The sequence below is a fragment of the Leucoraja erinacea genome, chromosome 39 (assembly GCF_028641065.1).
Source record: "Leucoraja erinacea ecotype New England chromosome 39, Leri_hhj_1, whole genome shotgun sequence".
Classification (NCBI taxonomy): Eukaryota; Metazoa; Chordata; class Chondrichthyes; order Rajiformes; family Rajidae; genus Leucoraja; species Leucoraja erinaceus.
In genome coordinates, this window is record NC_073415.1 from 2,095,371 (window position 1) to 2,122,226 (window position 26,856).

A 26,856-nucleotide genomic window follows, 5' to 3' on the forward strand; every position below is an offset into this window, starting at 1 on the left:
CATGTAATCACGCTCGCACTTATAATCACACTCACACTTATAATCACACTCACACTTATAATCACACTCACACTTATAATCACACTCACACTTATAATCACACTCACACTTATAATCACACTCACACTTGCAATCACACTCTCATCTCCATATTTACAATCACAACCCCTGACCTGTATCCACCTATCACTAACTAGGCTTTGTCCCGCCCCCATCTCTCTCCCAGCTTTCTCCCCCCTCCTACAATCAGCTTGAAGAAGAGTCCCGGCCCCAAACGTCACCTATCCACGTCCTCCGGAGATGCTGCCTGACCCGCTGAGTTACTCCAGCACTTTGTGTCTTTCTTTGTAAGACACAGCATCTGCAGTTCCCAGTGTCTACAATTTACCTGTTCTTGTTCAATTTTGGCTGGTCCGAAATAACGTGTGACAATTTCATCAGCGTTCTACACAAGATGATCAGGTTAACCTGCAGAGAAAAGAAAAAGATAAATAAATGATCTGAGACATCCCAAACTAACAACCCCCAATTTACAATGGATGCTGTGGGAGGTCAGGCTGAAGGCAAAGGTAGGGTCTCAATGGACCACCGGCAAGGGCACTGGGGAGGTGTTGGTGGGCCCTGAATCCCCCTACAAGAGTCATAGAGTGATACAGTGTAGAAACAAGCCTTCCCTCCCTCCACCTCTTCCCCCATTACCTTTGCTCCCTCTCCTCACGTCACCACCCTCCCCCATTCCCTCTCCCCTCCATCTGTCTCCCTCCACCGAGCTCCCTCTCTCCGTCTTCCTTCATCACCCTCTCTCCATCCCTCCACTCCCCCCTCCGCCCACACCTCTCCCTCGCCCTCTTTCACACTCACCCTCTCCGCCGTCGCAGCCTCATGTTCCGAATGCCCTCTGTCCCATCCTGCCCCCCCCTCCCTCCCAGCCGAACCCTCTAAACCAGCCGTCCCTTCATCCTGCCCCCTCCCCTCCACCGACGTGCCCAGCACACAGGGACAATAGACAATAGGTGCAGGAGTCGACCATTGTGATCATTGCCCAATCAGTACCCCGTTCCTGTCTTCTCCCCATATCCCCTGACTCCGCTATCTTCACGAGCCCTATCTAGCTCTCTCTTGAAAGCATCCAGAGAACCTGCCTCCACCGCTCTCTGAGGCAGAGAATTCCACAGACTCACCACTCTCTGTGAGAAAAAGTGTTTCCTCGTCTCCGTTCTAAATGCTTACCCCTTATTCTTAAACTGTGACCCCTGGTTCTGGACACTCCCAACATCGGGAACACGTTTCCTGCCTCTAGCGTGTCCAAACCCTTAATAATCGTATATGTTTCAATAAGATGCCCTCTCATCCTTCTAAACTCCAGAATGTACAAGCCCAGCTGCTCCATTCTCTCAGCATATGACGCTGCATTCCCTCAATACCGGTGACGGTAGTTGGCATTTGGGTACAACTTACAACACAGATGAAGATAGCTGGCACAAAGAAACTGCAGGTGAAGTAATGTTGCGTTGAGAGCCAGCACCTGCAACGAGAGGACATCAGATGGTCAGGACCGTGGGCACCAGCTGGCACTGCCCTGTACCTCTCCAAACCCCTCATCCCACCACCCTGACTTATGTTTTTAGTTTAGTTTAGTTTAGAGATACAGCATGGAAACAGGCCCTTCGGCCCACCGGGTCCGCGCCGAACAGCGATCCCTACTAACACTATCCTACGCCCCACTAGGGACAATTTACAACGTTACTGAGGCCAATTAATCTACAAACCTGTACGTCTTTGGAGTGTGGGAGGACACCGAAGACCTTGGAGAAAACCCACGCAGGTCACGGGGAGAATGTACAAACTTCGTACAGAGAGCGCCCGTAGTCAGGATTGAAACTGGGTCTCTGGCGCTGTGAGGCAGCAACTCTACCGTTGCACCGCCGTGCCGCCCACTGTGGCAAAATGGTTCCCAGTGGTGGGACAAAGCCAGGAGAGTGATGGGTGGATACTGACCCAGGGGGCTGGGGTGAAAGTGCAGACTCACGCGGTGGGGGTGCCATATCCGTGCACGTGGATGCCGGCACAGGTGGCGACGATGGCGGCGGGCAGTCCGTAGCCGATCCAGTAGATGTGGCGCTCGAATGGGACCTTGGTGGCGAACACCACCTCCACCAGCAGGTAGAGCTGCACGCCTTCTAGAAACATCCACATGAAGACCGCCAGGAACAGATAGTGCAGCGTCGCGGCGATCACTGCACACAGAACCTGTGGGGGCAACGAGAGAGAGGAGGGGGTCAGGACAGTGGGGAGGGGGGTGGGGGAGTAAGGGAGTAAGGGGGGAAGAGGGTCTAAGAGAGGGGGAGGGGGGAGTGAGGGGGGAGTGAGTAAGGGGGGAGTAAGGGGGGGGTGGGGGGAGTAAGCGGGGGGGAGGGGGGGGAGTAAGGGGGGGGGTCTAAGGGCGAGGGGGGGGGATGAGGGGATGAGTAAGGGGGGGGGGAGTGGGGGAGTAAGGGGGGGAGTGGGGGGAGTAAGGGGGAGGGAGGGGGAGAGGTGAGAGAGGGTGAGGTGTGGGTGGGGGGATGAGGGAGGAGTAGGGATGAGGAGGGAGTGAGGTGCCAAGGACAGGGAGAGAGGGGTGCAGGGGAAGGGGAGCAAGGGCGGGAGGGGGCAGATGGCCAGTGCTGTCTCCGTGAGGCGATGTCCAGGGGTATCTCCTGGGAGGGGGGTATTGCCCACCCCCCTCATGCCCACTATTATGGGGCACGGTGCCCTCACCCACCCACTCACCGGGTTGCCAGTCTGAGAGATGCCCAGCAGGAAGATGAAGTCGGCCATGAAGAGGCAGAGACAGAGGTGGCGGTGGATGCAGCAGCGAGTGTCCTTCAGGGAGGGGCAGATGTAGAAGGTGGTGATGGCCAGCAGCAGGCAGAGCAGAGAGGCGCTCAGACCCACGTATGTGATTATCTCCACCTCAAACACGGCTGGCAGCTCCTGTGGGTACACGACAGACACACCGTCACACAGTCAGTCACAGTTTGTTTTTCCCTTTGTAACAAGGTCTTTATTCAGTATTTGCATTTTACAGTGCACCACAAAATGTTCAATAGTCACATTACATCAGACAATCATTATAATACAATCATGCCATCTTTGATCTACAATGCGTTCGACCCCCTGTTGTGACCAGCATTCACGGAGGGCTCTAAAGTCCCCCACACTGCACTCCTGAGTGCAGGCTTATCTTGGCCTTGAAGGCCCGTTACCCCGGCAACCCTAATCTCCTCCATCTGCTGCCATCTTGGTGCAGTGGCCATGTTTGGAAAGTGGAGGTACTCTCTAGAGCGGACAAAGGTCTCGTTTTCTCCCAACTAACGGCTAACAATGGCCTGTTTCCTTTATCTGCGTCACTTTTTTGCATATCTTTCATTCATTGCTCTTCATTTCTAGAGCTACATCATCGACTATATCTCTCATTTCCCTTTTCCCGAACCAGTCTGAAGAAGGGTCTCGACCCGAAATGTCACCCGTCCCTTTAGTTCTATCCAGAGATGCTGCCTGAGTTTAGTTTTAGTTTAGTTTCGAGGTACAGCGCGGAAACAGGCCCTTCGGCTCACCAAGTCTGCACTGACCAGCGATCCCCGCACATTAACACCATCCTGCACCCACTAGGGACAATTTTTACATTTACCAAGCCAATTAACCTACAAACCTGTACGTCTTTGGAATATTGGAGGAAATCGGAGCACCCGGAGAAAACCTTTGCAGGTCACAGGGAGAACGTACAAACTCCGTACAGACAGCGTCCGTAGTCGGGTTCGAACCCGGGTCTCTGCATTTTACAACTCTACTGCTGCGCCACCGTGACCACAATGACTGATTTAGTTTTGATGACCCACCCCCCACCCCGCCATGCCTACCCCTCCATCCCCACTGCCCGTATTTCCTTGCCACCCCATCTACCTTGAGAGCCATGAGGATGGCAAAGCTGGAGAGATGGCTGGCTTTACACACAGTGTGTGTGGCGTTGTAACCGGCCAGGTCACAGCCCTCTGTCGACCACCAACTCCCAGCCCGGCTGTGACTCCAGTACACGCACGTGATGTAAAAACTGTCCTTGTTGGTCTGCCGAAAGTGGGGGAAGGAAAACCATCATCGTTATTAATAATAAAAATATTATTGGCTTATTATTATCATTATCTGTCATTGTTCTGCATGTTATCCAGGCAGATCCAATCCTAAACTGGATTCCATTTAGAGTCACATTGTGTGGAAACAGGCCCTTCGGCCCAACTTGCCCATGCCGACCAACATGCCCCATCTATGTTTGTCCCACCTGTCCGCATTTGGCCCTTATCCCTTTAAACCTGCCCTATCCATGTACCTGCCCAAATGTTTAACGATACGGTGTTGAAACAGGCCCTTCGGCCCACCGAGTCCGCGCCGACCAGCGATCACTCCGTACGCGAGCACTATCCTACACAAACTTGGGACAATTTTATCATTTTTACCAAAGCCCATTAACCTACAAACCTGAACGTCTTTGGAGTGTGGAAGGAAACCGGAGCCCCCTGGAGAAATCCCACAAAAGTCACGGGGAGAATGTACAAATTCCGTACAGACAGCACCCGTAGTCAGGATCGAACCTGGTGCTGTGAGGCAGCAACTCTACTGCTGTGCCACCGTGCCACCCCCTTTAAATGTTGTCATTGTACCTGCCTCTACTTGGCAGCTCGTTCCATATACCCATCACTCTCAGTATGAAAACGTTACCCCTCAGGTTCCTATTAAAACTTTCCTCCCCTCACCTTAAACCACAAATCTCAATTCCCCTACTCTGGGCAAGAGACTCTATGCATCTACCCGAACTATTCCTCTCATGATTTTGTACACTCTTGTAAGATCACCCCCCATCCTCCTGCACTCTAAGGAGTAGAGTCCCAACTTACTCAACCTCTCCAACTCTGAAGAAGGGTCTCGACCCGAAACATCACCCATTCCTTCTCTCCAGAGATGCTGCTTGTCCCGCTGAGTTACTCCAGCACTTTGTGTCTACCTTAAACCAGCATCTGCAGTTCTTTCCTACACTACTCAACCTCTCCCTATGGCTCAGGTTCTCTAGTCCTGACCACATCCTTAGAATTCTTTTCTGTACCCTTTCCAGCTTGACACCATCTTTCCAGTAACATGGTGCCCAGAACTGAACACCTTACTCTAAATGCGGCCTCACCAACGTCTGATACAACTGCACTTGGGTACCTCCCAACTAGTACACTCAATGCTCTGACTGATGAAAGCCAATGTCATAAAGTCATAAGTGGTAGGAACAGAATTAGGCCATTCGGCCCATTAAGTCTATATCCCCCATTCAATCATGGCTGATCTATCTCTCTCTCCTAACTCCTAACCCCATTCTCCTGCCTTCTCCCCATATCCCCGACCCCCGTATTAATCAAGAATCTATCTATCTATGCATTAAAAATATCCATTGACGAACTCCACAGCCTTTTGTGCCAAAGAATTCACCACCCTCTGAGTAAAGAAGTTCCTCCTCATCTCCTTCCTAAAGGAACGTCCTTTAATTCTGAGGCTGTGACCTCTCACTCTCCCACTAGTGGAAACATCCTCTCCACATCTACTCATTCCAGGTCTTTCACTATTCGGCAAGTTTCAATGATGTTCCCCCTCATCCTTCTAAACTCCAGCGAGTACAGGCTCAGTGCAGTCAAATGCTGATCATAGGTTAACCCACTCATTCCTGGGATAATTCTCGTAAACCTCCTCTGGACCCTCTGGTTCATCCACTCTATCCAAGCCAATGTGCCAATGTTGTCCAACCTGCCCAACCTCTCCCTGCAACTCAGGCCATCGATTCCAGGCAGCACCATGGAGAGCAAAGATCCTATAACGGAGCAAGAGAGACCACTCCTTCTAAATGCAATGGGCTGACGTGTAGTACGCAACGGAGCGGAACGTTGGCCTTTTGTTCATCCATTTCAGTAACCTGACCCGACACGACTTGCAGTGTAATCAACGTTGCGGGGGAACAGTTTGTGTTAATAAATTATAATTCTGAAAATGAGAAGGTTTTTACCAAAGAACTTTTATTTTTACGAGGATGTTTCCGTAACCGGCTTCCGTCTCCGCACTAGTATCTTTCCTCCGCTACGGGATCTTTGGTGCGGAGACGGAAGCCGGTTACGGAAATGGGGCCGAAAATTACCCATGAATCTGCCCATGACCGTACTACGTCTTTGTCGTCAAGTGATCAATCTTGCTCGCTATAGGATCTTTGCTGGAGAGGGCTGTCACTGACCTTGTTGTGGAGGAAGGTGAAGGTGAGAGGGTGGCTGAGAGTACTGTTCTTCCTGTTGCCAATCACCATGGTGATTACCCTGGAGCTCAGCACTGCCCCCTGATGGCCAGGCCCGGCTCTGCTGCTGTTGTGCAGAAATGTGTCCAGCTCCTTGTGTACAATTAGAGCAGCAGCGGCTGTCTGACCTGTCAGTGTGGGGGGGAGAGGGAGAGGGAGAGAGAGAGAGGGAGAGGGAGAGTGAGAGGGAGTCACCACATCATCTGATGCCAGCCCGCTCGGCTCATCCCTCCACAGGTAGGCCTCACTGCCAGGAGCAGCGCCCATCACCCCCCTCCTTGCCCCGCGCTGCACCCTGCCAGTCAACTGATCTCAACACATCGTTGTGTGTTAGTTAGTCAGTCAGTTAGTTAGTTAGTTAAGTCTCGACCCAAAACATCACCCATTCCTTCTCTCCAGAGATGCTGCCTGTCCCGCTGAGTTACTCCAGCATTTTGTGTCTGTCTTCGGTTTAAACCAGCATCTGCAGTTCCTTCCTACACATAGTTAGTTGGTTAGTCAGCTAGTCAGTTATTGTCATGTATACTGAGGCACAGTGAAAAGCTTACCCATGCCGTGGGTAGGTTAGTTTAATTGAGTTTAGTTTATTGTCACGTGTACCGAGGTTAGGGTTGCCAACAGTCCCGTATTAGCCGGGACATCCCGTATATTGGGCTAAATTGGTTTGTCCCGTACGGGACCGCCCTTGTCCCGTATTTGACCGCTACTACTTGGGTCGAGGGGGCTGTCGGGTCGGAGCGCTGTGTCTGGCCCCGCCTCACCCGTCCCGACGTAGTGCAGCCCATGGAGTGCAGCAGCAGCGCCTCGCCCGTGGCCCCGTCGGCCGGCAGTCCGACCTTCGGACCTTCGCTTACCGCCGACACCACCACCCCTCCTTCTCATGGCCGATCATCGGTTCATGAGTTGGATGGGGTGCCGGACTTTGTGCGTGGCACGGGCCAAAACTCCTCGGCTGGCCGGCCGGCTGGGCTTTATGTGCAGTCCAGCACCCGAACCAACTCATCATTCACCCAGCCACGGCCGAGTCGGTCAACGAATTGCCATCGGGAACTTGACTCTTAATTTGACTGTTTGTCCCTTATTTGGAAGGGAGAAAGTTGGCAACGCTAACCGAGGTACAGTGAAAAGCTTTTTGCTGCTTGCTATCGAGTCAGCGGAAAGGCTATACACGATTACATTCCCCCGGGGCACGAAGGCTGAAGGCGGGCGGGTGGGCGAGGAGAGGGGCGACAGTTCGCTGGATAATCCAGACAGAGGCAATAGCAGGCCCCACAGCAGCCTGGGGCTCGCTTGGATCGGGCCCCGCTTCAGGAGACTCTTGCATGCAGTCTCAGTGAACTATGGTGTAGGAAGGAAGATAATGCAGAATTATTGAATCATTTACCAGGTCGCATTCCCGACAGTACGGCTGCATCCACCTCAACAGTGTAGCCCATCACCGACAATATCAGAGGCTCTGAAACACTAATCTGACGTTTGATCCCAATTTCTAAAAAGGGAAGAATTACTGTTAGTATGAATGGACTGCATCCAATTCTACAATTATGTAACGTAGACATGATTAATCAGACTGGCAGCCCGAGTTTAAGACAGGAACCATACCATACGATGGGGTGCAGCGTAGGTTTACAAGGTTAATTCCCGGGATGGCGGGACTGTCATATGCTGAGAGAATGGAGCGGCTGGGCTTGTACACTCAGGAATTTGGAAGGATGAGAGGGTATCTTATTGAAACATATAAGATTAGTAAGGGTTTGGACACGTTAGAGGCAGGAAACATGTTCACGATGTTGGGGAAGTCCAGAACCAGGGGCCACAGTTTAAGAATAAGGGGTAAGCCATTTAGAACGGAGATGAGGAAACACTTTTTCACACAGAATTGTGAGTTTGTGGAATTCCCTGCCTCAAGAGGGCTGTGGAGGCCGGTTCTCTGGATACTTTCAAGAGAGAGCTTGATAGGGCTCTTAAAGGGGATATGGGGAGAAGGCAGGAACTGATTGTGGATGATCAGTCATGATCACATTGAATGGCGGTGCTAGCTCGAAGGGCCGAATGGCCTACTGCTGCACCTATTGTCTATTATCTATTGACGTGATAGAACTTTATTTATCCCAGGAGGGAAATTGTCTGCCAACATGAAACATGAAATCAAAATGCGAGGAGAGGAAAGGATTGGGGATGTGGAAAGATTTGGGAGGGAAGTCTCACAGCGGGTTGTGGAGGCCAAGTCAGTGGATATTTTTAAGATGGCGTTGACAGATTCTTAATTGGTGTCAGGGGTTATGGGGAGAAGGCAGGAGAATGGGGTTAGGAGGGAAAGATAGATCAGCCATGATCTTGATGGGCCGAATGGCCTAATTCACCTATGAAGTTATGAACCACTAAAACCCACTAATATATTAGTTTAGAGACATAGCATGGGAAAAGGCCCTTCGGCCCACCAAGTCCGTGGTGACCATCGATCACCCATTCACACCAGTTCTATGTTATCCCACTTTCTCATCCACTCCCTACACACTAGGGACAATTTACAGTGGGGGCAGTTAATCTACAAATCTGCAAGACTTTGGGTCGTGGAAGGAAACCGGAGGAAATACGGGTGGTCAGAGGGTGAACGTGCAAACTCCACAAGGACAGCACCCGAGGTCAGGATCGAGCCTGGATCTCAGGCAGCAGCTCTACCCGCTGCGCCACCGTGCCGGTGCAAGTGTAGACAGTGTTATTGACAATCCGTGAGTGCATTACCAAATGCTTCCATCGACTGCCGTTCCTCAAGCTGATTGACGGGAGCTTCGACCAAGGACATCATCATACTCTCTGCTTTGTCCAGCAACTGATCCACACTGCCGAGCTGGACAGACCGGCTGTTGACCATTGTCACTGTTTGGTACAGCTCCTGAATCTCACACGCACTGATACACTGTAACCAGAGAGGGAGAATGGTTCAGGAGACTAGGAGTCGTTTTAACAGACAACAGACACAAAAAGCTGGAGTAACTCAGCGGGACAGGCAGCATCTCTGGAGAGAAGGAGTGGGTGACGTTTCGGGTCGGGACACTTCTGCTTTGCTCGCAGCTCTTACCATTTTATCCGATGCTGTGGAACTTGTAGCATTGCTTGTCTTGTTACTATAGCAGGCCCTTTCACAATCTGTGGCGAGGAAGTTACTGATTAGTTTAATTCATACGTTCTAAATTATATAAGCAGAATTAGGCCATTCGGCCCATCAAGTCTACTCCGCCATTCAATCATGACTGATCTATCTCTCCCTCAACCCCATTCTCCTGCCTTCTCCCCATTACACCTGCGCGCGCACTAAGCAAGAATCAATAATTGATTGGTTGAAGGAAACGGCGTGGAAACAGGCCCTTCAGCCCATCGAGTCCACGCTAACCATCGATCACCTGTTCACACTCGTTCCATGGTATCCCACTTTCTCATCCACTCCCTACACACCAAGGGCAACCTGAGTCCAATTAACCTATAAAGCCGCACGACTTTGGGATGTGGGAGAAAACCGGAGCGCCCGGAGAAAACCCACGCTGGTCACGGGGAGAACATGCAAACTCCGCACAGACAGCACCCGAGGTCAGGATGGAACCCGGGTCTATGGCGCTGTGAGGCAGAAACTCTACCTGTTGCACCTCGGGCTTAGAAAGTAACCTGAGACATTAGTTTCATCCCTGAATATTCAAAATTGAACAAATACCATCAGACTGTGCAATATTGTGTCCATTAGTTTAAATGGTTGAGAAAGAACTGCAGATGCTGGAAAAATCGAAGGTAGACAAAAAAGCTGGAGAAACTCAGCGGGTGAGGCAGCATCTATGGAGCGAAGGAATACGTGACGTTTCGGGTTGACCCGAAACGTCACCTATTCCTTCGCTCCATAGATGCTGCCCCACCCGCTGAGTTCCTCCAGCATTTTTGTCTACCATATTTAGTTTACTTTACTATATTGTACCAAGGTACAGCAAAATACTTTTTTGGTGCGTGCTATCCAGTCAGCGGCAAGAATATACATGATTATAATCAAGCCATTCACATTGTACAGATACATGATAGAGAGAATAACATGAATAATGCTTAGTGCAAGATAAAGTCCAGTAAAGTCTATTCAAAATCTGTCCGAGGGTCTACAATGAGGTAGATAGTAGCTCAGGACCACTCTCCAGTTGGTGAGAGGACATTTCAGTTGCCTGATAACAGCTGGGAAGAAACTGTCCCTGAATCTGGAGGTGTGCTGTTTCACACTTCTGTACCCCTTGCCTGTTGGGAGAGGGGAGAAGAGGGGGTGTGATTTGTCCTTGAAGTGTCGCCTGGCTTGGGTGCCATCTTGGGTGGCATCAGCCCTTGTGGATGGCATCGATCAACTAGGGTAGCACGGGTAGGAAATGCCATCTTGGATGGGGAATGCCCATCTTGGATGGCATCGATAATCTAGGTGGCACCAGCCCATCTAGCATGGCATTGGCCCACCTAGTGTGGCATCATCTCCTCTTGGGTGGCATCTGCCTAGGGTGGTATCAGACCATCTATGATGGCATTGGCCATCTAGAATGGAATCAGCACACCTAGGGTGGCAATGGCCCATCTAGGATGGCATGTGGTCATCTTTGGTGGCATCTTGGGTGCAATCAAGCCCTCTAGTGGCATCAGCCCATCTTGGATGGCATCAATAATCTAATAGGATTGGCCCATATTGGGTGGTATCAGCACCTAGGGTGGCATCAGCCCATCTAGGGGGCATTGGGCATCTAGGGTGTGGAATGCCCAGTGCGATGGGCATCTGCAGCAACCTCCTGACCTGTGCAGTTGATGTGTGTCCCTGCGGCGAGGCAGCAGTATCCCCCGATGGTGTTCAGGCAGTTCTCCTTCCGGCCACATTTCCTCGAGTTCAAGCACTCGTCCACATCTGGAAATAGATCAGAACATCAAGCCCACCGTCTTCCTGACTCCGCAGGTCCCTGCCTCAGCCTGCATGGTGGCTGAGAGGGGGGCTCACGTTTAACCCAGAGGTTCATAAGGTCGCAAGTGACTCGGAGTCAGGGGAAAGGGAAACGCGAGAAATAGACGGGGATGTAGAACAAATGAATGAAAGATATGCCAAAAAGTGACAATGATAAATGATATACTCAACACGTTGACTGATGAAACCCTACACACTGGGGACAAATTCATAATTTTTATCAAAGCCAATTAACCTACAAACCTGCACTTCTGTGGGATGTGGCAGGAAACCGGAACACCCGGAGAAAACCCACGCGGTCACAGGGAGAACATACAAACTCCGTACAGACACGCCCGTAGTCAGGATGGAACCCCAGTCTCTGGCGCTGTGAGGCAGTAACTCTACCGCTGCACCACCATGCTGCCCCAAATGTTCCGAATAAGGTGAGTGTGTAGTGGGTGCTGTCCATTGCAGAAATAGTTCCTTGCCACAGACGGTGTGGAGGTCAAGTCAATGGATATTTTTAAGACGGAGATGAACAGGTTCTTGATTAGTATGAGTGTCAGGGGTTACGGGGAGAAGGCGGGAGATTGGGGTTGAGAGGGAAACATAAATCAGCCACGATTGAATGGCGGAGTAGTCCTGGTGGGCCGAATGGCCGAATTATGCTCCTACAATGTTTGAACTTGTGAACAAACAGTGGGATAGATAGCTTTGTTCGTTTAGTTTAGAGGTACAGCGCGGAAACACCGAGTCTGCGCCGACCAGCGATCCCCACACACTAACACTATCCTACACACAAGGGCCATTTTTTACATTTATACCACGCCAATTAACCTACAAACCTGTACGTTTTTGGAGTGTGGGAGGAAACCGAAGATCTCGGAGAAAAACCCACGCAGGTCACGGGGAGAACGTACAAACGCCGTACAGACAGCGCCCGTAGTCAGGATGGAACCCGGGTCTCTGGCGCTGTGAGGCAGCAACTCTGCTGCTGCACCACCGTGCCGCCTACTGACACGAATTGGGCTTACCTTTACAGTAGGGACGTCCTGTTGTGCAGGAGCCCATGCATAATCGAAACCCTGTCTTACAGTAACAGTAGGAGTCGCTGCCATTAGACCTGCAGGATGAGCCGGGAGGGCACTTCCGTGAGCCACAAAGGCCGGACTCTGAAAAACAACATTGCAGACTATCAGTACAGGCACAATCCTCCTTCGGACTGAGACTCAGGGAAGAGTCTCTAGAGGTACTCTAGAGTAGTGGAATCGAGGACCAGAGGACATAGGCTCAATGTGAAGGGGGAAAGATTTAATAGAAATCTGAGGGGTAACTTTTTCACACAAAGTGTGGTGGGTGTATGGAACAAGCTGCCAGAGGTGGTAGTTGAGGTTGGGACTATCGCAATGTTTGAGAAACGGGTACACGGGTAGGACAGGTTTGGAGGAATATGGGCCGGTGGGACTAGTGTATCTGGGACATGTTGGCCGGTGTGGGCAAGTTGGGCTGAAGGTCCTGTTTCCACGCTATATCACTCTATGATGCTATGACTTACCCGGACACTTGTCTCTGTTACCAGAGGAGCAGGGATCAGAAGGAACGGCAGGGTACACCAGCAGACTGTATAGCAACAAGGCTGCAAGCAGAGAGAGAGAGGTCAGTTAGCACATATTCCCCCAGTAATACATCTAAGATCCAGATCAGATTCAGGTTCAGATTAGCTTATCGTTGCACACACATCAGTGGCACTGTGGTAGAGTTGCTGCCTCACAGCGCCTTTGATATGCATGGAATGGAGGGATATGGATCACATGCAGACAGAGGAGATGAGAATGACTTAGCATCATGTTCGGCGCAGACACTGTGGTTCTGTTCCTGCGCTGTTCAGTTCTATGCTCACCCTCAAACCATTTCCTTGCAGCATGACCTGAGCCACAAAGGAAATTAGTGAAGCATTTTTCAAGCCGTGGTCTAGTATCACGGGGAGAACGTGCAAACTCCGTACAGACAGCACCCGTTGTCAGGATCGAACCCGGGTCTTTGCCACTGCGAGGCAGCTACTCTACCGCAGCGCCACCGTGCCACCCTAGGACGGGTAGCCTCTGTGGAGTAAAATGGACAATCACGTTTTGGGTCGGGAGCCTCCTTCAGACTGATGAAGTCTGTACACCAGTACTATCCTACGCAGTAGGGACAATTTACAAAAGCCAATTAACCTACAAACCTGGAACTCTTTGGAGTGTGGGTTGAAACCAGAGTACCCGGAGAAAACCCACGCAGGTCACGCTGAGAACGTACTGACTGAGACTGCAACGACCAGGTTCAGGAATAGCTCCTTCCCCACAGCCATCAGGCAATTAAACCAAACTCGGACAAAACTCTGAACACTAATAGCCCATAATCCGTTTATTTGCACTTTATCAGTTTATTTATTCATGTGTGTATATATTTATACAATGGTATATGGACACACTGATCTGTTCTGTATTCATGCCTACTATGTTCTGTGTGCTAAAGCAAAGCAAGAATTTCATTGCCCTATCAGGGACACATGACAATAAAAATTCTTGAACTCTTAACTCCATACAGACAGCACCCGTAGTCAGGATCGAACCCGGGTCTCTGGCCCTATGTAGCAGCCATAGTACAACCCTGATTAGCAGGTTTGACGGGGTCTATCTGCCTGTGGTGGTGCTGCTGCCAGCAATATTCTCCATTGTACCTGCATCTCACAGCCTGTGTGGACTTGACAATGAACTTGAACTTGGTGCCTCACTGGGGCTTTGAACTCTGCCGCAATTTCCTCCCAAGCCTGCGGGTGGCAGCACTTGACTGGATGTGTTCCACAGCCCTGGCAATGGCCCGCAAAGCAGGCGACTTAACTCAATGGGTCAGGCAGCATCTGTGGAGATCATGGCGAGGTTTTGGGCCTGGATTCTTACTCAGAATTTGTCTGAAGAAGTGTCCTGACCCGAAACATCGCCTATCCACGTTCTCCAGTGATGCTGCCTGACCCGCTGAGTTACTGGTGATGGGGTCAGGTGTTCGGGGTAAAGTCACTAGGTCAGTGGGGGTTGTAGGTGGTTCACCAATGGAATTCACCGAGGTCAGCACCCAGCGACAACCAACGTCACCTGGCGACAACCTGCATCATCCTGGCGACAACTTACGACAGCACCTACGTCAGGAGAAGACAAGCTACATCAAGGCCACAGTCACCAAAAAGTTTTGAACGCTTCAAAATCAGAAAAACGTTACGACTCTTTAGGTGCCTGCCTCACGACCACTCCGCGACCATGTGGCGATAGCCTATTTGCCTGTAGTTGCCAAAAAAAATCGTCTAAGTGGGACGGCCTTTAGCGTCATGTTCGGCACCAGACACTGTGGGTCTATTCTCGTGCTGTTCTGTTCTATGCTCACCCTCAAACCATTTCCTTTCAGCATGACCTGAGCCACAAAGGAAATTAGTGAAGGGTTTTTAAAGTCGGCTTGTACACAACCGTGTGGTGGTGTGAAACAACAGAAGGCCACCTGACAGCGGTCCCTGTGTCGACTGACAACACTTTGGGAAATGGCCGGGTTGGGGCAAGTCTTTGCTAAAGTTTAAAACAAACGACACAAGTGCTGGAGTAACTAAACGGGTCAAACAGCATCTCTGGGGAACATGGATGGTTGACACTTCAGGTCTGAACCCGTCTTCAGAGTCTGAAGAAGGACCCTGACCTGAAACCTCACCTATCCATGTTCTCCAGAGATGCTGCCTGAGTCTGGTGAAGGGTCTTGACGCGAAACGTTATTGATTCCTTATCTCCAGAGATTCTGCATGTCCTGTTGAGTTACTCCAGCACTTTGTGTCTTTTGATAGTAAACCAGCATCTGCAGTTCCTTGTTTCTACATTCTTTGATAGAAACATAAAAACACAGAAAATAGGTGCAGGAGTAGACCATTCGGCCCTTCAGGCCAGCATCGCCATTCAATATGATCATGGCTGATCATCCAGAATCAATACACCGTTCCTGCTTTCTCCCCATATCCCTTGATTCCGTTAGCCCTAGAGAGTTATATCTAACTCTCTCTTGAACACATCCAGTGAATTGGCCACCACTGCCTTGATGATGTTGGCTGCTTTTCCGAGACACCGTGAAATGTAGATGCAGTCAATGGTGGGGATAGACACAAAATGCTGGAGTAACTCAGCGGGCCAGGCAGCATCTCTGGAGAAAAGGAACAGGTGACGTTTTGGCTCGGAGCCTTGCTTCAGTCTCAATGGTGGGGAGTCTGGTCTGTGCGATGGACTGGACTACACCCACACCTCTCTGCAATTTATTGTGGTCTTGGGCAGAGCTGTCCCCAAACTGAGCTCTATTGTATGCTTTCCATGGTACATCTGTGGAAGTTTGCTGGAGGCACTGATATACTGGCCACATACAGTCTCTTGAGGAAGTAGAGGCACTGATGTGCCTTCTTGGTTATGGCTTCAATGTACTTGGTCCATGACAGTGCGGTGTCACAGGAGCCTTCAGCATGCTAGCAAAAGTTCATAAGTGATAGGAGCAGAATTAGGCCATTCGGCCCATCAAGTCTACTCCCCCATTCAATCATGGCTGATCTATCTCTCCCTCCTAACCCCATTCCCCTATCACCTCCCCATAACCCCTGACACTCATGCTAATCAAGAATCTATCTGTCTCTGCCTTAAATATATCCACTGACTTTGCATCCACAGCCTTCTGTGGCAAAGAATTCCACAGATTCACCACTCTCCGACTGAAGAAATTCCTCCTCATCTCATTCCTAAAGGAACGTCCTTTCATTCTGAGTATGTGGCCTCGACTCCTAGATATTTTCACTAGTGGAAACATCCTCTCCACGTCCACTCTATCCAAGCCTTTCACTATTTGGTAAGATTCAATGTGGTCCCCCCTCATCCATTGAAACTCCCATCGAGTACAGGCCCAGTGTCATCATGCTCGTTATACATGAAGCTACTCATTCCTGGGATCATTCTCGTAAACCTCCTCTGGACCCATCTCCTACACCAGAACATCCTTCAAACCTTGATTAGTACGGGCCTCGGAGGTTATGGGGTGAAGGCAGGAGAATGGGGTTAGGAGGGAGAGATAGATCAGCCAATGATTGAATGACAGAATAGACTCGATGGGCTGAATGGCCTAATTCTACTCCAATCATTTATAACCTGATGACCAAACCCGTATGTCTTTGTAGAGCAGAGTAATGGAGGCAAATCGTGTAGGAACTGCAGATGCTGGGTTTATGCGCAGAAGAGAGACACAAAATGCCGGAGTAACTCAGCGGGACAGGCAGCCTCTCTGGAGAGAAGGGATGGGTGATGTTTTGAGTCAAGACCCTTCTGCACACTCAAGGGAGTGGGAAACGAGAGATGTGGAAGGCTAAGGTGTGAAAATGACAGATCAAAGCAGATGATGACCCAGGGAGTGTACAATGGTTTTGGGTCGGGACCTTTCTTCCGACTCACGGGCAGATCTATAGGAGAGGGAAGGGGAGGGGAAGGGCAATCTCACAGCAGGAGGGGGAATTAAGCTGTTCACTGGGCTCACGATGGTCCCAGGAGGTAGGGTTGTCAACTGTCCCGTATTAGCCGGGACATCCCGTATATTGGGCTAAATTGGTTTGACCCGTACGGGACCGCCCCTGTCCCGTATTTGACCGCTACTATTCGGGTCGAGGGGACTGACGGGTCGGAGCGTTGCGTCCGGCCCCGCCTCACCCGTCCCGACGTAGTGCAGCCCGTGGAGTGCAGCAGCAGCAGCAGCAGCACCTCGCCCGTGGCCCCGTCGGTCGGTCGGCAGCCCAGCCAGCTGTCCGACCATCGGACCTTCGCTTACCGCCGACACCACCGCCCTTCCTTCTCATTGGTTCATGAGTTGGATGGGGCGCCAGACTTTGAGCGCACCCGGGCCAAAACTCGTCAGCTGGCCCGCCCGGCTGGGCTTTGTGTGCAGTCCAGCACCCGGGGCCAACTCACCATTCACCCAGCCACGGCCCAGTCAGTCAACGAATGGCCGTCGGGAATTTGTCCCGTATTTTGGCCTTTTGTCCCTTATTTGGGAGTGAGAAAGTTGGCAACCCCAGCAGGGGGTGAGCAGTAGATGTGACTGCGTGTGTGTCAGGGAAGAGGAAACAATGATTAGCATCCAGCTAAACCACAGGCCAGCATCGGAGCAGTGCAAGTCGATGTCATTGCAGGGAGAGTGTCAGACCCAGATCCACACCACTCATGTCAGACTTCACATAGCCCAGGAATGTGTGGTTGATAATGTTCCCGACACACCAGTCATCGCCCTTTTCCTGTAGGAAGGAACTGCAGAAGCAACTGAAGATGGACACAAAAAGCTGGAGTAACTCAGCGGGACAGGCAGTATCTCTGCACCCAGCTTTTTGAGTCTGCCCTTATCTTGTATCTATACACTGCGAACAGCCCTATTGTAATCCTGTGTTGGCTTTCGGCTTGCTGGTTAGCACGCAACAAAAGCTTTTCACTGTTCCTTGGTACACATGACAATAAACTAAACGCAACTAGTCGTACAGCATAGAAACAGACCCTTCGGCCCAACTTGCCCATGCCTACCAAGATGCCTCATCTACACTAGTCCCACCAGCCCACATATGGCCCATATCCCCCTAAACCTGTCCCATCCACGGACATGTCCAAATGCCTTTTAAATGTTGTGACGCCACTATCTTTAAGAACCCTATTTAACTCTCTCTTGAAAGTATCCACAGAACCGGCCACCACCGCCCTCTGAGGCAGAGAATTCCACAGACTCACAACTCTCTGTGAGAAAAAGTGTTTCCTCGTCACCGTTCTAAATGGCCAACCCCTTATTCTTAAACAGAAGATAGACACAAAATGCTGGAGTAACTCAGCGGGACAGGTAGCATCTCTGGAGAGAAGGAGGGTGATAGTCCCTGCCTCAACGACCTCCTCCGACAGCTCGTTCCACACACCCACCACCCTCTGTGTGAAAAGAAATCCCCTCAGTTTCCTATTAAATCACTTTAAAACGATGTCCTCTGGTGCACGGTGGCGCAGCAGTAGAGTTGCTGCCTCACAGCGGCAGAGACCCGGGTTCGATCCTGACTACAGGTGCTGTCTCGGGCTGACGGGACTGTCATATGCTGAGAGAATGGAGCGGCTGGGCTTGTACACTGGAGTTTAGAAGGATGAGAGGGATTCCTATTGAAACATATCAGATTGTTAAGGGTTTGGACACACTAGAGGCAGGAAACATGTTCCCTATGTTGGGGGAGTCCAGAACCAGGGGCCACAGTTTAAGAACAAGGAGTAAGCCATTTAGAACGGAGACGAGGAAACACTTTTTCTCACAGAGAGTTGTGAGTCTGTGGAATTCTCTGTCTCAGAGGGCGGTGGAGGCTGGTTCTCTAGATACTTTCAAGAGAGAGCTAGATAGGGCTCTTAAAGGGGGGATATGGGGAGAAGGCAGGAACAGGGGTACTGATTGGGGATGATCAGCCATGATCATATTGAATGGCGGTGCTGGCTCGAAGGGTGAATGTCCTACTCCTGCACCTATTGTCTATTGTCGATTGTGCTGTCTGTACAGAGATTCCATGTTCTACCTGTGACCGCGTGGGTTTTCTCCGGGTGCTCCGGTTTCCTCCCACACTCCATAGACGGGCAGGTTTGTCGGTTAATTGGCTTCTGTAAATTGTCCCTAATGCGTAGGTCAGAGCTAGTGTCCGGGTGATCGCTGGTTGACGTGGGCTGAAGGGCCTGTTTCCACGCTGCATCTCTTAACTAAATTAAACTTAGCTGAACAGACAGCAATGGGCCCAGCGCCAATCTCTGAGGCACACCGCTAGTCACAGGCCTCTAGTCCGAAAAAAAACCCACCCTCCACCATCATGTAGAAACAAGGAACTGCAGATGCTGACTTACAAAGAAAGGACATAAAATATCCTTACATAAAATGCAAGCACAGAAAAACAAATCAAGAACTTCATCTAACAAGCTGGTCAATTAATTCTATGGAACACAAAGTGCTGGAGTAACATAGAAACATAGAAATTAGGTGCAGGAGTAGGCCATTCGGCCCTTCGAGCCTGCACTGCCATTCAATATGATCATGGCTGATCATCCAACTCAGTATCCTGTGCCTGACTTCTCTCCATACCCCCTGATCCCTTTAGCCACAAGGGCCACATCTAACTCCCTCTTAAATATAGCCAATGAACTAGCCTCAACTACCTTCTGCGGCAGAGAATTCCAGAGATTCACCACTCTCTGTGTGGAAAATGTTTTCCTCATCTGGGTCCTAAAAGATTTCCCCCTTATCCTTAAGCTGTGACCCCTTGTTCTGGACTTCCCCAACATCGGGAACAATCTTCCTGCATCTAGCCTGTCCAACCCCTTAAAGAGGTCAAGGAGGTCAGACGGCATCTCTGGGGGATATGGGAAGGTGATGTTTCTGGTCTGGACCTTTCTTCTGACTTGAAACATCATCTATCGGGGCAGCGGTAGATCTGCTGCCTCACAGCGCCAGAGACCCAGGTTCGATCCTGGCTACCGGTGCTGTCTGTACGGAGTTTGCACGTTCTCCCCGTGACTGTGTGGGTTTTCTCCGAGATCTTCTGTTTCCCCCCCACACTCCAAAGACGTACCGGTCTATGGGTTAATTGGCTTGGTATAAGTGTACATTGTCCTGAGAGTGTGTAGGGTAGTGTTAGTATGCGGGGATCGCTGGTGAAGCACGGGCTCGGTGGGCCGAAGGGCCTGTTTCCGCGCTGTATCTCTAAACTAAACTAAACTAAAAAGGGTTGCCATTAACATGGTGGGTGAAAGGGCCTGTTCCTGTGTGAAATATGATTCCAGTCTACCAGTCTGAAGAAGGGCCCCAAGCTGAAACATCACCTCACCATTCCCTGCACAGATGCTGCCTGACCCCCTGGCCCAGCTGTGTGTGTGTGTGTTTGCTCCAGTCCTCGACTCCAGTCCAACTTTTCATTGCTACCTAATGTTCTCGTAAACAATGAAAGTTAATTCCTACAAGTTTGGAATCTTATTTTAGGTACAACTAAAAACAATGAACACTTCCTGGCTTTCACATGTTCATAGAAAGGTCACAACATATTGAGCCGCTGAGCCAACCGACTAGTTCCACAGCCCGAGACTTTAGACTTGAGGGACACAGTCTCTAAAGGCCCTTCGGCCCACCAAGTCCGTGCTTCAAACACTCTCCACCATCATGTCGAAACAAGGAACTGCAGATGCTGACTTACAAAAAAAAGACATAACATTTCCTTACATAAAATGCCAGCATAGAAAAACAAATCAAGAACTTCATCTAACAAGATGGTCAATTAATTCTATGGAACACAAAGTGCTGGAGTAACATAGAAACATAGAAACATAGAAAATAGGTGTAGGAGGAGGCCATTCGGCCCTTCCGCCTTCAGCCAGCACCGCCATTCATTGTGATCATGGCTGATCGTCCCAAATCAATAACCCGTGCCTGCCTTCTCCCCATATCCCTTGACTCCACTAGTCCCTAGAGCTCTATCTAACTCTCTTAAATCCATCCAGTGACTTGGCCTCCACTGCCCTCTGTGGCAGGGAATTCCACAAATTCACAACTCTCTGGGTGAAAAGATTTTTTCTCACCTCAGTCTTAAATGGCCTCCCCTTTATTCTAAGACTGTGTGGCCCCTGGTTCTGGACTCACCCAACATTGGGAACATTTTTCTTGCATCTAGCTTGTCCAGTCCTTTTATAATTTTATATGTTCGGTGCTGGCTCGAAGGGCCAAATGGCCTCCTCCTGCACCTATGTTCTATGTTTCTAACTAGCACACTAGCACCATGGACAATTTACAATTTTACCGAAGCTGGCTAACCTACAAACTCACACATCTTTGGAGGGTGATCGGAGAGCGGAGCACACGTGGTCACGGGGAGAACGTACAAACCAGGGATGATGTCTGACCCGTTGAGTTACCCCAGCAATCTGTGACCTTCACCTTCACCCTCTGTTTCCTTCCAGGGAGCTAATTCTCTATCCAGCTAACTCGCTCTCTGCCCCTATCCCACTTAGGAAACCTGAACGGAAACCTCTGGAGACTTTGCACCCCACACCCAAGATTTCCGTGCGGTTGTCAGTCTCCCTACCTCCTTCCACTGCCTGCAACCTCCGGCAACCACCTGCAACCTCCGGGAACCACACGGAAACCTTGAGTGGGGCGCAAAGTCTCCAGAGGTTTCCGTTCAGGTTTCCTAAGTGGGACAGGGGCATTAATTTCCCATGCGATCTAGCTTTGCAGCGCACCTTAGCATGCCATGTCAGAAAGGCAGTGGTGAGCTTACAGGCAAATGGAATGAATGCTGAAAATGCTGGCAATCAGATAAGGTTGTATGTTGCGAGAGCCTGCTTCATTCTGGGCTTGCTGCAGGGCGTGTGATTCAAAATTACATCTGCAGAAACGAGGTGAAGTGTGAAAACTTCACTGGCATTTAGCTAACCCCAGCAAGCACTTGGCTACACTTTGCACAGACACAATCCGACCTGCAGCCATGCAAGATTGCAGCTCACCCCCACCACCGGACTTCTTCACACAGTGAAAACAGACACAAAGTGCTGGAGTAACAAGAGGAACCAAATATAGGAGCAAAGAGGTCCTACTGCAGTTGTACAGAGCCCTAGTGAGACCACACCTGGAGTATTGTGTGCAGTTTTGGTCCCCTAATTTGAGGAAGGACATTCTTGCTATTGAGGGAGTGCAGCGTAGGTTTACAAGGTTAATTCCCGGGATGGCGGGACTGTCATATACTGAGAGAATTGAACAGCTGGGCTTGTACACTCTGGAGTTTAGAAGGATGAGAGGATATCTCATTGAAACATATAAGATTGTTAAGGTACACAAAAATGCTGGAGAAACTCAGCAGGTGCAGCAGCATCTATGGAGCGAAGGAAATAGGCAACGTTTCGGCCCGAAACGTTGCCTATTTCCTTCGCTCCATAGATGCTGCTGCACCCGCTGAGTTTCTCCAGCATTTTTGTGTACCCTCTACACCTGTCCTATCCATGTACCTGTCAATGTTTCTTAAATGTTGCGATAGTCCCAGCTGGTTGGTGCGGACTCGGTGGGCCTGTTTCCGCACTGTGTCTCCACACTAAATAAAACTAAACACTGAATGATGACACAATGACTCTAAGAAGGGCAGGTGGGTTTCCCAAAGGAACTTACTCAGAATGACACAACTTATAACATTGCCGACTGGTTTGTGGACAAGTCCATTGAATAAGGAAGTGCTAGGGACAATGACTTCCCTTTATTTGTCCTAGTTATCGTTACAATAAACTTTCAGTCGCAAGAAAGCAGCCACTGCCCTAATAATCCCTGGAGGTTGTTTCCTCCGTATTCTCCTCTTGTGTTACTCTGAGCAGTCAAACGCGTTTTATTGTCTATGTCCCGAAAGGGAACAATGAAATTCTGAAGAAGGGTCTCGACCCGAAACGTCACCCATTCCTTCTCTCCAGAGATGCTGCCTGTCCCGCTGAGTTACTCCAGCTTTTTGTGTCTAACTTCGGTTTAAACCAGCATCTGCAGTTCCTTCCTACACAATGAAATTCTGACTTGCAGCAGCACAACCGATAAGTGGTGCAACGGTAGAGTTGCTGCCTCACAGCGCCAGAGACCCGGGTTCAATCCTGACCACGGGCGCTGTCTGTACGGATTTTGTACGTTCTCCCTGTAACCTGCTTGGGTTTTCTCCAGGTGCTCCGGTTTCCTCCCACACTCCAAAGACGTCCAGGTTTGTAGGCTAATTGGCTTCTGTAAAATATCACTAGTGTGTGTAGGATGGTGCTGGTGTTACAGTGGGGGAACAGTCTTCATCAGTCAGAGAGTTGTGAGTGTGGAATTCTCTGCCTCAGAGGCTGGATACCTTCAAGAGAGAGCTAGATAGGGCTCTTCAAAATAGCGGAGTCAGGGGATATGGGGAGAAGGCAGGAACGGGGTACTGATTGGGGATGATCAGCCATGATCACATTGAATGGCGGTGCTGGCTCGCAGGGCCGAATGGCCTACTCCTGCACCTATTGTCTATTGTCCTCCCACACTCCTAAGACGTACAGGTTTATGGGTTAATTGGCTTCTGTAAAATTTGTACATTGCCCCCAGTACGTAGGATAGTTTTAGTTCCATTTATTGTCACATGTACAGAGATACAGTGAGAGGCTTTTTGTTGTGGGCTATCTAGTCAGCGAAAAGACAATACATGTTTATAAGTGAGCTGTATATCTTACGGCACAGATACACAGGAATACAGGATAAAGGAAATAATGTTTTGTGCAAGATAAATTCCACTAAAGTCCAATAAAATTCATACGTTCTCCCTGGGACCGCGTGGGTTTCCTCCGGGTGCTCTGGTTTCCTCCCGCACTCCGAAGACGCACAGGTTTGTAGGCTAAGCGTTTCAGAAGGAACTGCAGATGCTGGAAAATCGAAGGTACACAAAAATGCTGGAGGAACTCAGCGGGTGCAGCAGCATCTATAGATGCTGCTGCACCCGCTGAGTTCCTCCAGCATTTTTGTGTACCTTCAGGTTTTGTAGGTTAATTGGCTTCTGTGAATTGCTCCTACAGCGCAGGATAGAACTAGTGTGAACGGGTAGTTAATGCTCAACGTCGACTAGTTGAGTCAAAGACCTTGTTTCCACGCTGCATTTGTAAACTAAACTAAAACAATCCATAATAAACGACAAAAAGTACTTTCAATTTTAAAAAGTGTTGTGCAAATATAAAAACTGAGCCCAATTTCAAAAAGTAGCTTGAGTTTACTGTGCACTGTACCCTGCTTTACATAACTCTGTGTCTGTTACTCCGTGATAATAGAATCACAGTCCGACAGCTTTGGAACAGGTCCCAGCGACCAACATGTCCCAGCTACACTAGTCCCACCTGCCTGCGTTTGGCCCCTATCCCTCCAAACCTGTCCTATCCATATTCCTGTCTAATGCCCCTGTCCCACTTAGGAAACCTGAACGGAAACCTCTGGAGACTTTGCGCCCCACCCAAGGTTTCCGTGCGGTTCCCGGAGGTTTTTGTCAGTCTCCCTACCTGCTTCCACTACCTGCAAACTCCGGCAACCACCTGCAACCTCCGGGAACCGCACGGAAACCTTGGGTGGGGCGCAAAGTCTCCAGAGGTTTCCGTTCAGGTTTCCTAAGTGGGACAGGGGCATTAACTGTTCCATAAACCTTGGGATAGTCCCAGCCTCAACTACCTCCTCTGGCAGCTTGTTCCATACACCCACCACCCTTTGTGTGGAAAAAGTTACCCTCAGATTCCCATTAAATTGTTTCCCCTTCACCTTAAACCTATGTCCTCTGGTCCTCGATTCACCTACTCTGGACAAGAGACTCTGTGCATCTACCCAATCTATTCCTCTCATGATTTTATGCACCTCTATAAGATCAATGATGAGTGATGAACCAGCATTACAAGGTTAATTCCCGGGATGGCGGGACTGTCATATGCTGAGAGAATGGAGCGGCTGGGCTTGTACACTCTGGAGTTAAGAAGGATGAGAGGATATCTCATTGAAACATATAAGATTGTTAAGGGTTTGGACACGCCAGAGGCAGGAAACATGTTCCCGATGTTGGGAGAGTCCAGAACCAGGGGCCACAGTTTAAGAATAAGGGGTAAGCCATTTAGAACGGAGACGAGGAAACACTTTTTCTCACAGAGAGTGGTGAGTCTGTGGAATTCTCTGCCTCAGAGAGCGGTGGAGGCAGGTTCTCTGGATGCTTTCAAGAGAGAGCTAGATAGGGCTCTTAAAAATAGCGGAGTCAGGGGATATGGGGAGAAGGCAGGAACGGGGCACTGATTGGGGATGATCAGCCATGATCACATTGAATGGCGGTGCTGGTTCGAAAGGCCGAATGGCCTACTCCTGCACCTATTGTCTATTGGTCTATAACATCCCATACTCTACCTCCTCCCCAACTATGTCCATTCACATAGAGAAGATTACTTTAAATCCATCCGATCACAGATCGAACCAACGGCCCTTGAAATGTTGAACTTGGGATTTGAGCGAAGGGTTTTCCCGATGAGGAAGGCTGCTTCCTTTCCATTGGATCGCCACGCTTGTTTGGGACAGATAGGAGCTGGGGATTGACGTGTGCCTGGTTTCCTGGGGCCAAGGGAGGAGTGGGGGGTGGAGGCTGCGGCCTTCAGATAGAGGCCAGAGAGAGGCCTCCTGTGTTATCAATCCACAGAGCCTGGCGGTAGTGTGAGCCAGAACCTCTATCAGCAGAGAGCAGACTTCCGCGGGGGTTCATTGTCCCGCTAATCAGACGCAGGCGCAGCGAGGTGTGAGGGGATATACGGGCTTTAGCCCAGTCTGGGCCACAGCTGATTATAAATGTGCGCCACATTACCACGGACTTTAGAGTTGAGAGATACAGCGTGGAAACAGGCCCTTCCGCCCACCGTCCCTGCCGACCAGCGATCGCCCCGCACGCCAGCACTGTCCTGCACACTGCGGACAACTTCTCTGCGGAAAACCCGCGCAGGTCACAGGGAGAACGTGCAAACTCCGCACAGACAGCAGTCAAGATCAAATCCGGGTCTCTAGCGCTGTAAGGCAGCAACTCTACCGCTGCGCCACCCTTGAGACCGTCTGTCCCTGAACCTAACCACACATTTACAGATGACAATGAACTTGGCCTATGGTGTTGAGATAGGAGACTGCAGATGCTGGAACGCCCTTGAAACGGAAAGCACAGAAAGGCAATGGACAACGTGCTGATAAATGGGATTAGTGTACATAGATGGCCTGTAGAGATAGGAGCAAAGGACCCGTGTCTATGCTGTCTGACTGAAACACTCAGGGGTTAGAATCCCAATGCTGAGTGCTGGCGGAACTCAATGGGTCAGGCATAATCTCAGGAGGACATGCATCGTCAAACATGATACCATAGCAGGGTTCAGAAAAGATTTACAAGGATGTTGCCAGGACTAGATAGTGTGAGCTATATGGAGAGGTTGAGGAGGCTGTGTCTCTATTCCATGGAGTGCAGGAGGATGAGGGAAGATCTGATAGAGGTGTACAAAATCATGAGAGGAATAGATCGGGTAGAGTCTCTTACCCAGAGTAGGGAAATCGAGGACCAGAGGACATAGGTTTAAGGTGAAGGGGAAAAGATTTAATAGGAATCTGAGGGGTAACATTTTCACACTAAGGGCGGTGGGTGTATGGAACAAGCTGCCAGAGGAGGTAGTTGAGGCTGCAGTTCATTCTTACTCCCTATAACCTTATTTGGGGTTGTGAATTAATTTTTTTAATTTTAAGAAGTTTTTTTTAAGAAAATGTTGGACATGTACATGGACAGGACAGGTTTGGAGGGATATGGACCAAGCGCAGGCAAGTGGGACTAGGATAGCTGGGACATGTGGGTGAGTCGACTCGAAGGGCCTGTTTACACACTGTATCACTCTATATACCATGGGCCTGCTTTTTCCCCATACCCCTTGATTCTGTC

At 50.0% G+C, this 26,856-nt stretch overlaps 1 protein-coding gene across 1 annotated transcript in view; it reads right to left on the reverse strand.

Moving 5' to 3' along the window:
• Positions 1-26,856, reverse strand: part of LOC129714318 (adhesion G protein-coupled receptor E2-like) — a 53,852-nt gene that overhangs the window by 5,660 nt on the left and 21,336 nt on the right. Inside the window, exons 2-13 of the mRNA XM_055663858.1 lie at positions 12,862-12,942; positions 12,341-12,478; positions 11,163-11,270; positions 9,438-9,505; positions 9,101-9,275; positions 7,740-7,844; positions 6,299-6,483; positions 3,946-4,107; positions 2,773-2,976; positions 2,030-2,250; positions 1,459-1,525; positions 389-468 (exon numbers count right to left, since the gene is read on the reverse strand). Coding sequence (XP_055519833.1) covers positions 389-468; positions 1,459-1,525; positions 2,030-2,250; positions 2,773-2,976; positions 3,946-4,107; positions 6,299-6,483; positions 7,740-7,844; positions 9,101-9,275; positions 9,438-9,505; positions 11,163-11,270; positions 12,341-12,478; positions 12,862-12,942 — 1,594 coding nt within the window. The remainder of the gene's footprint in view (positions 1-388; positions 469-1,458; positions 1,526-2,029; positions 2,251-2,772; positions 2,977-3,945; positions 4,108-6,298; positions 6,484-7,739; positions 7,845-9,100; positions 9,276-9,437; positions 9,506-11,162; positions 11,271-12,340; positions 12,479-12,861; positions 12,943-26,856) is intronic.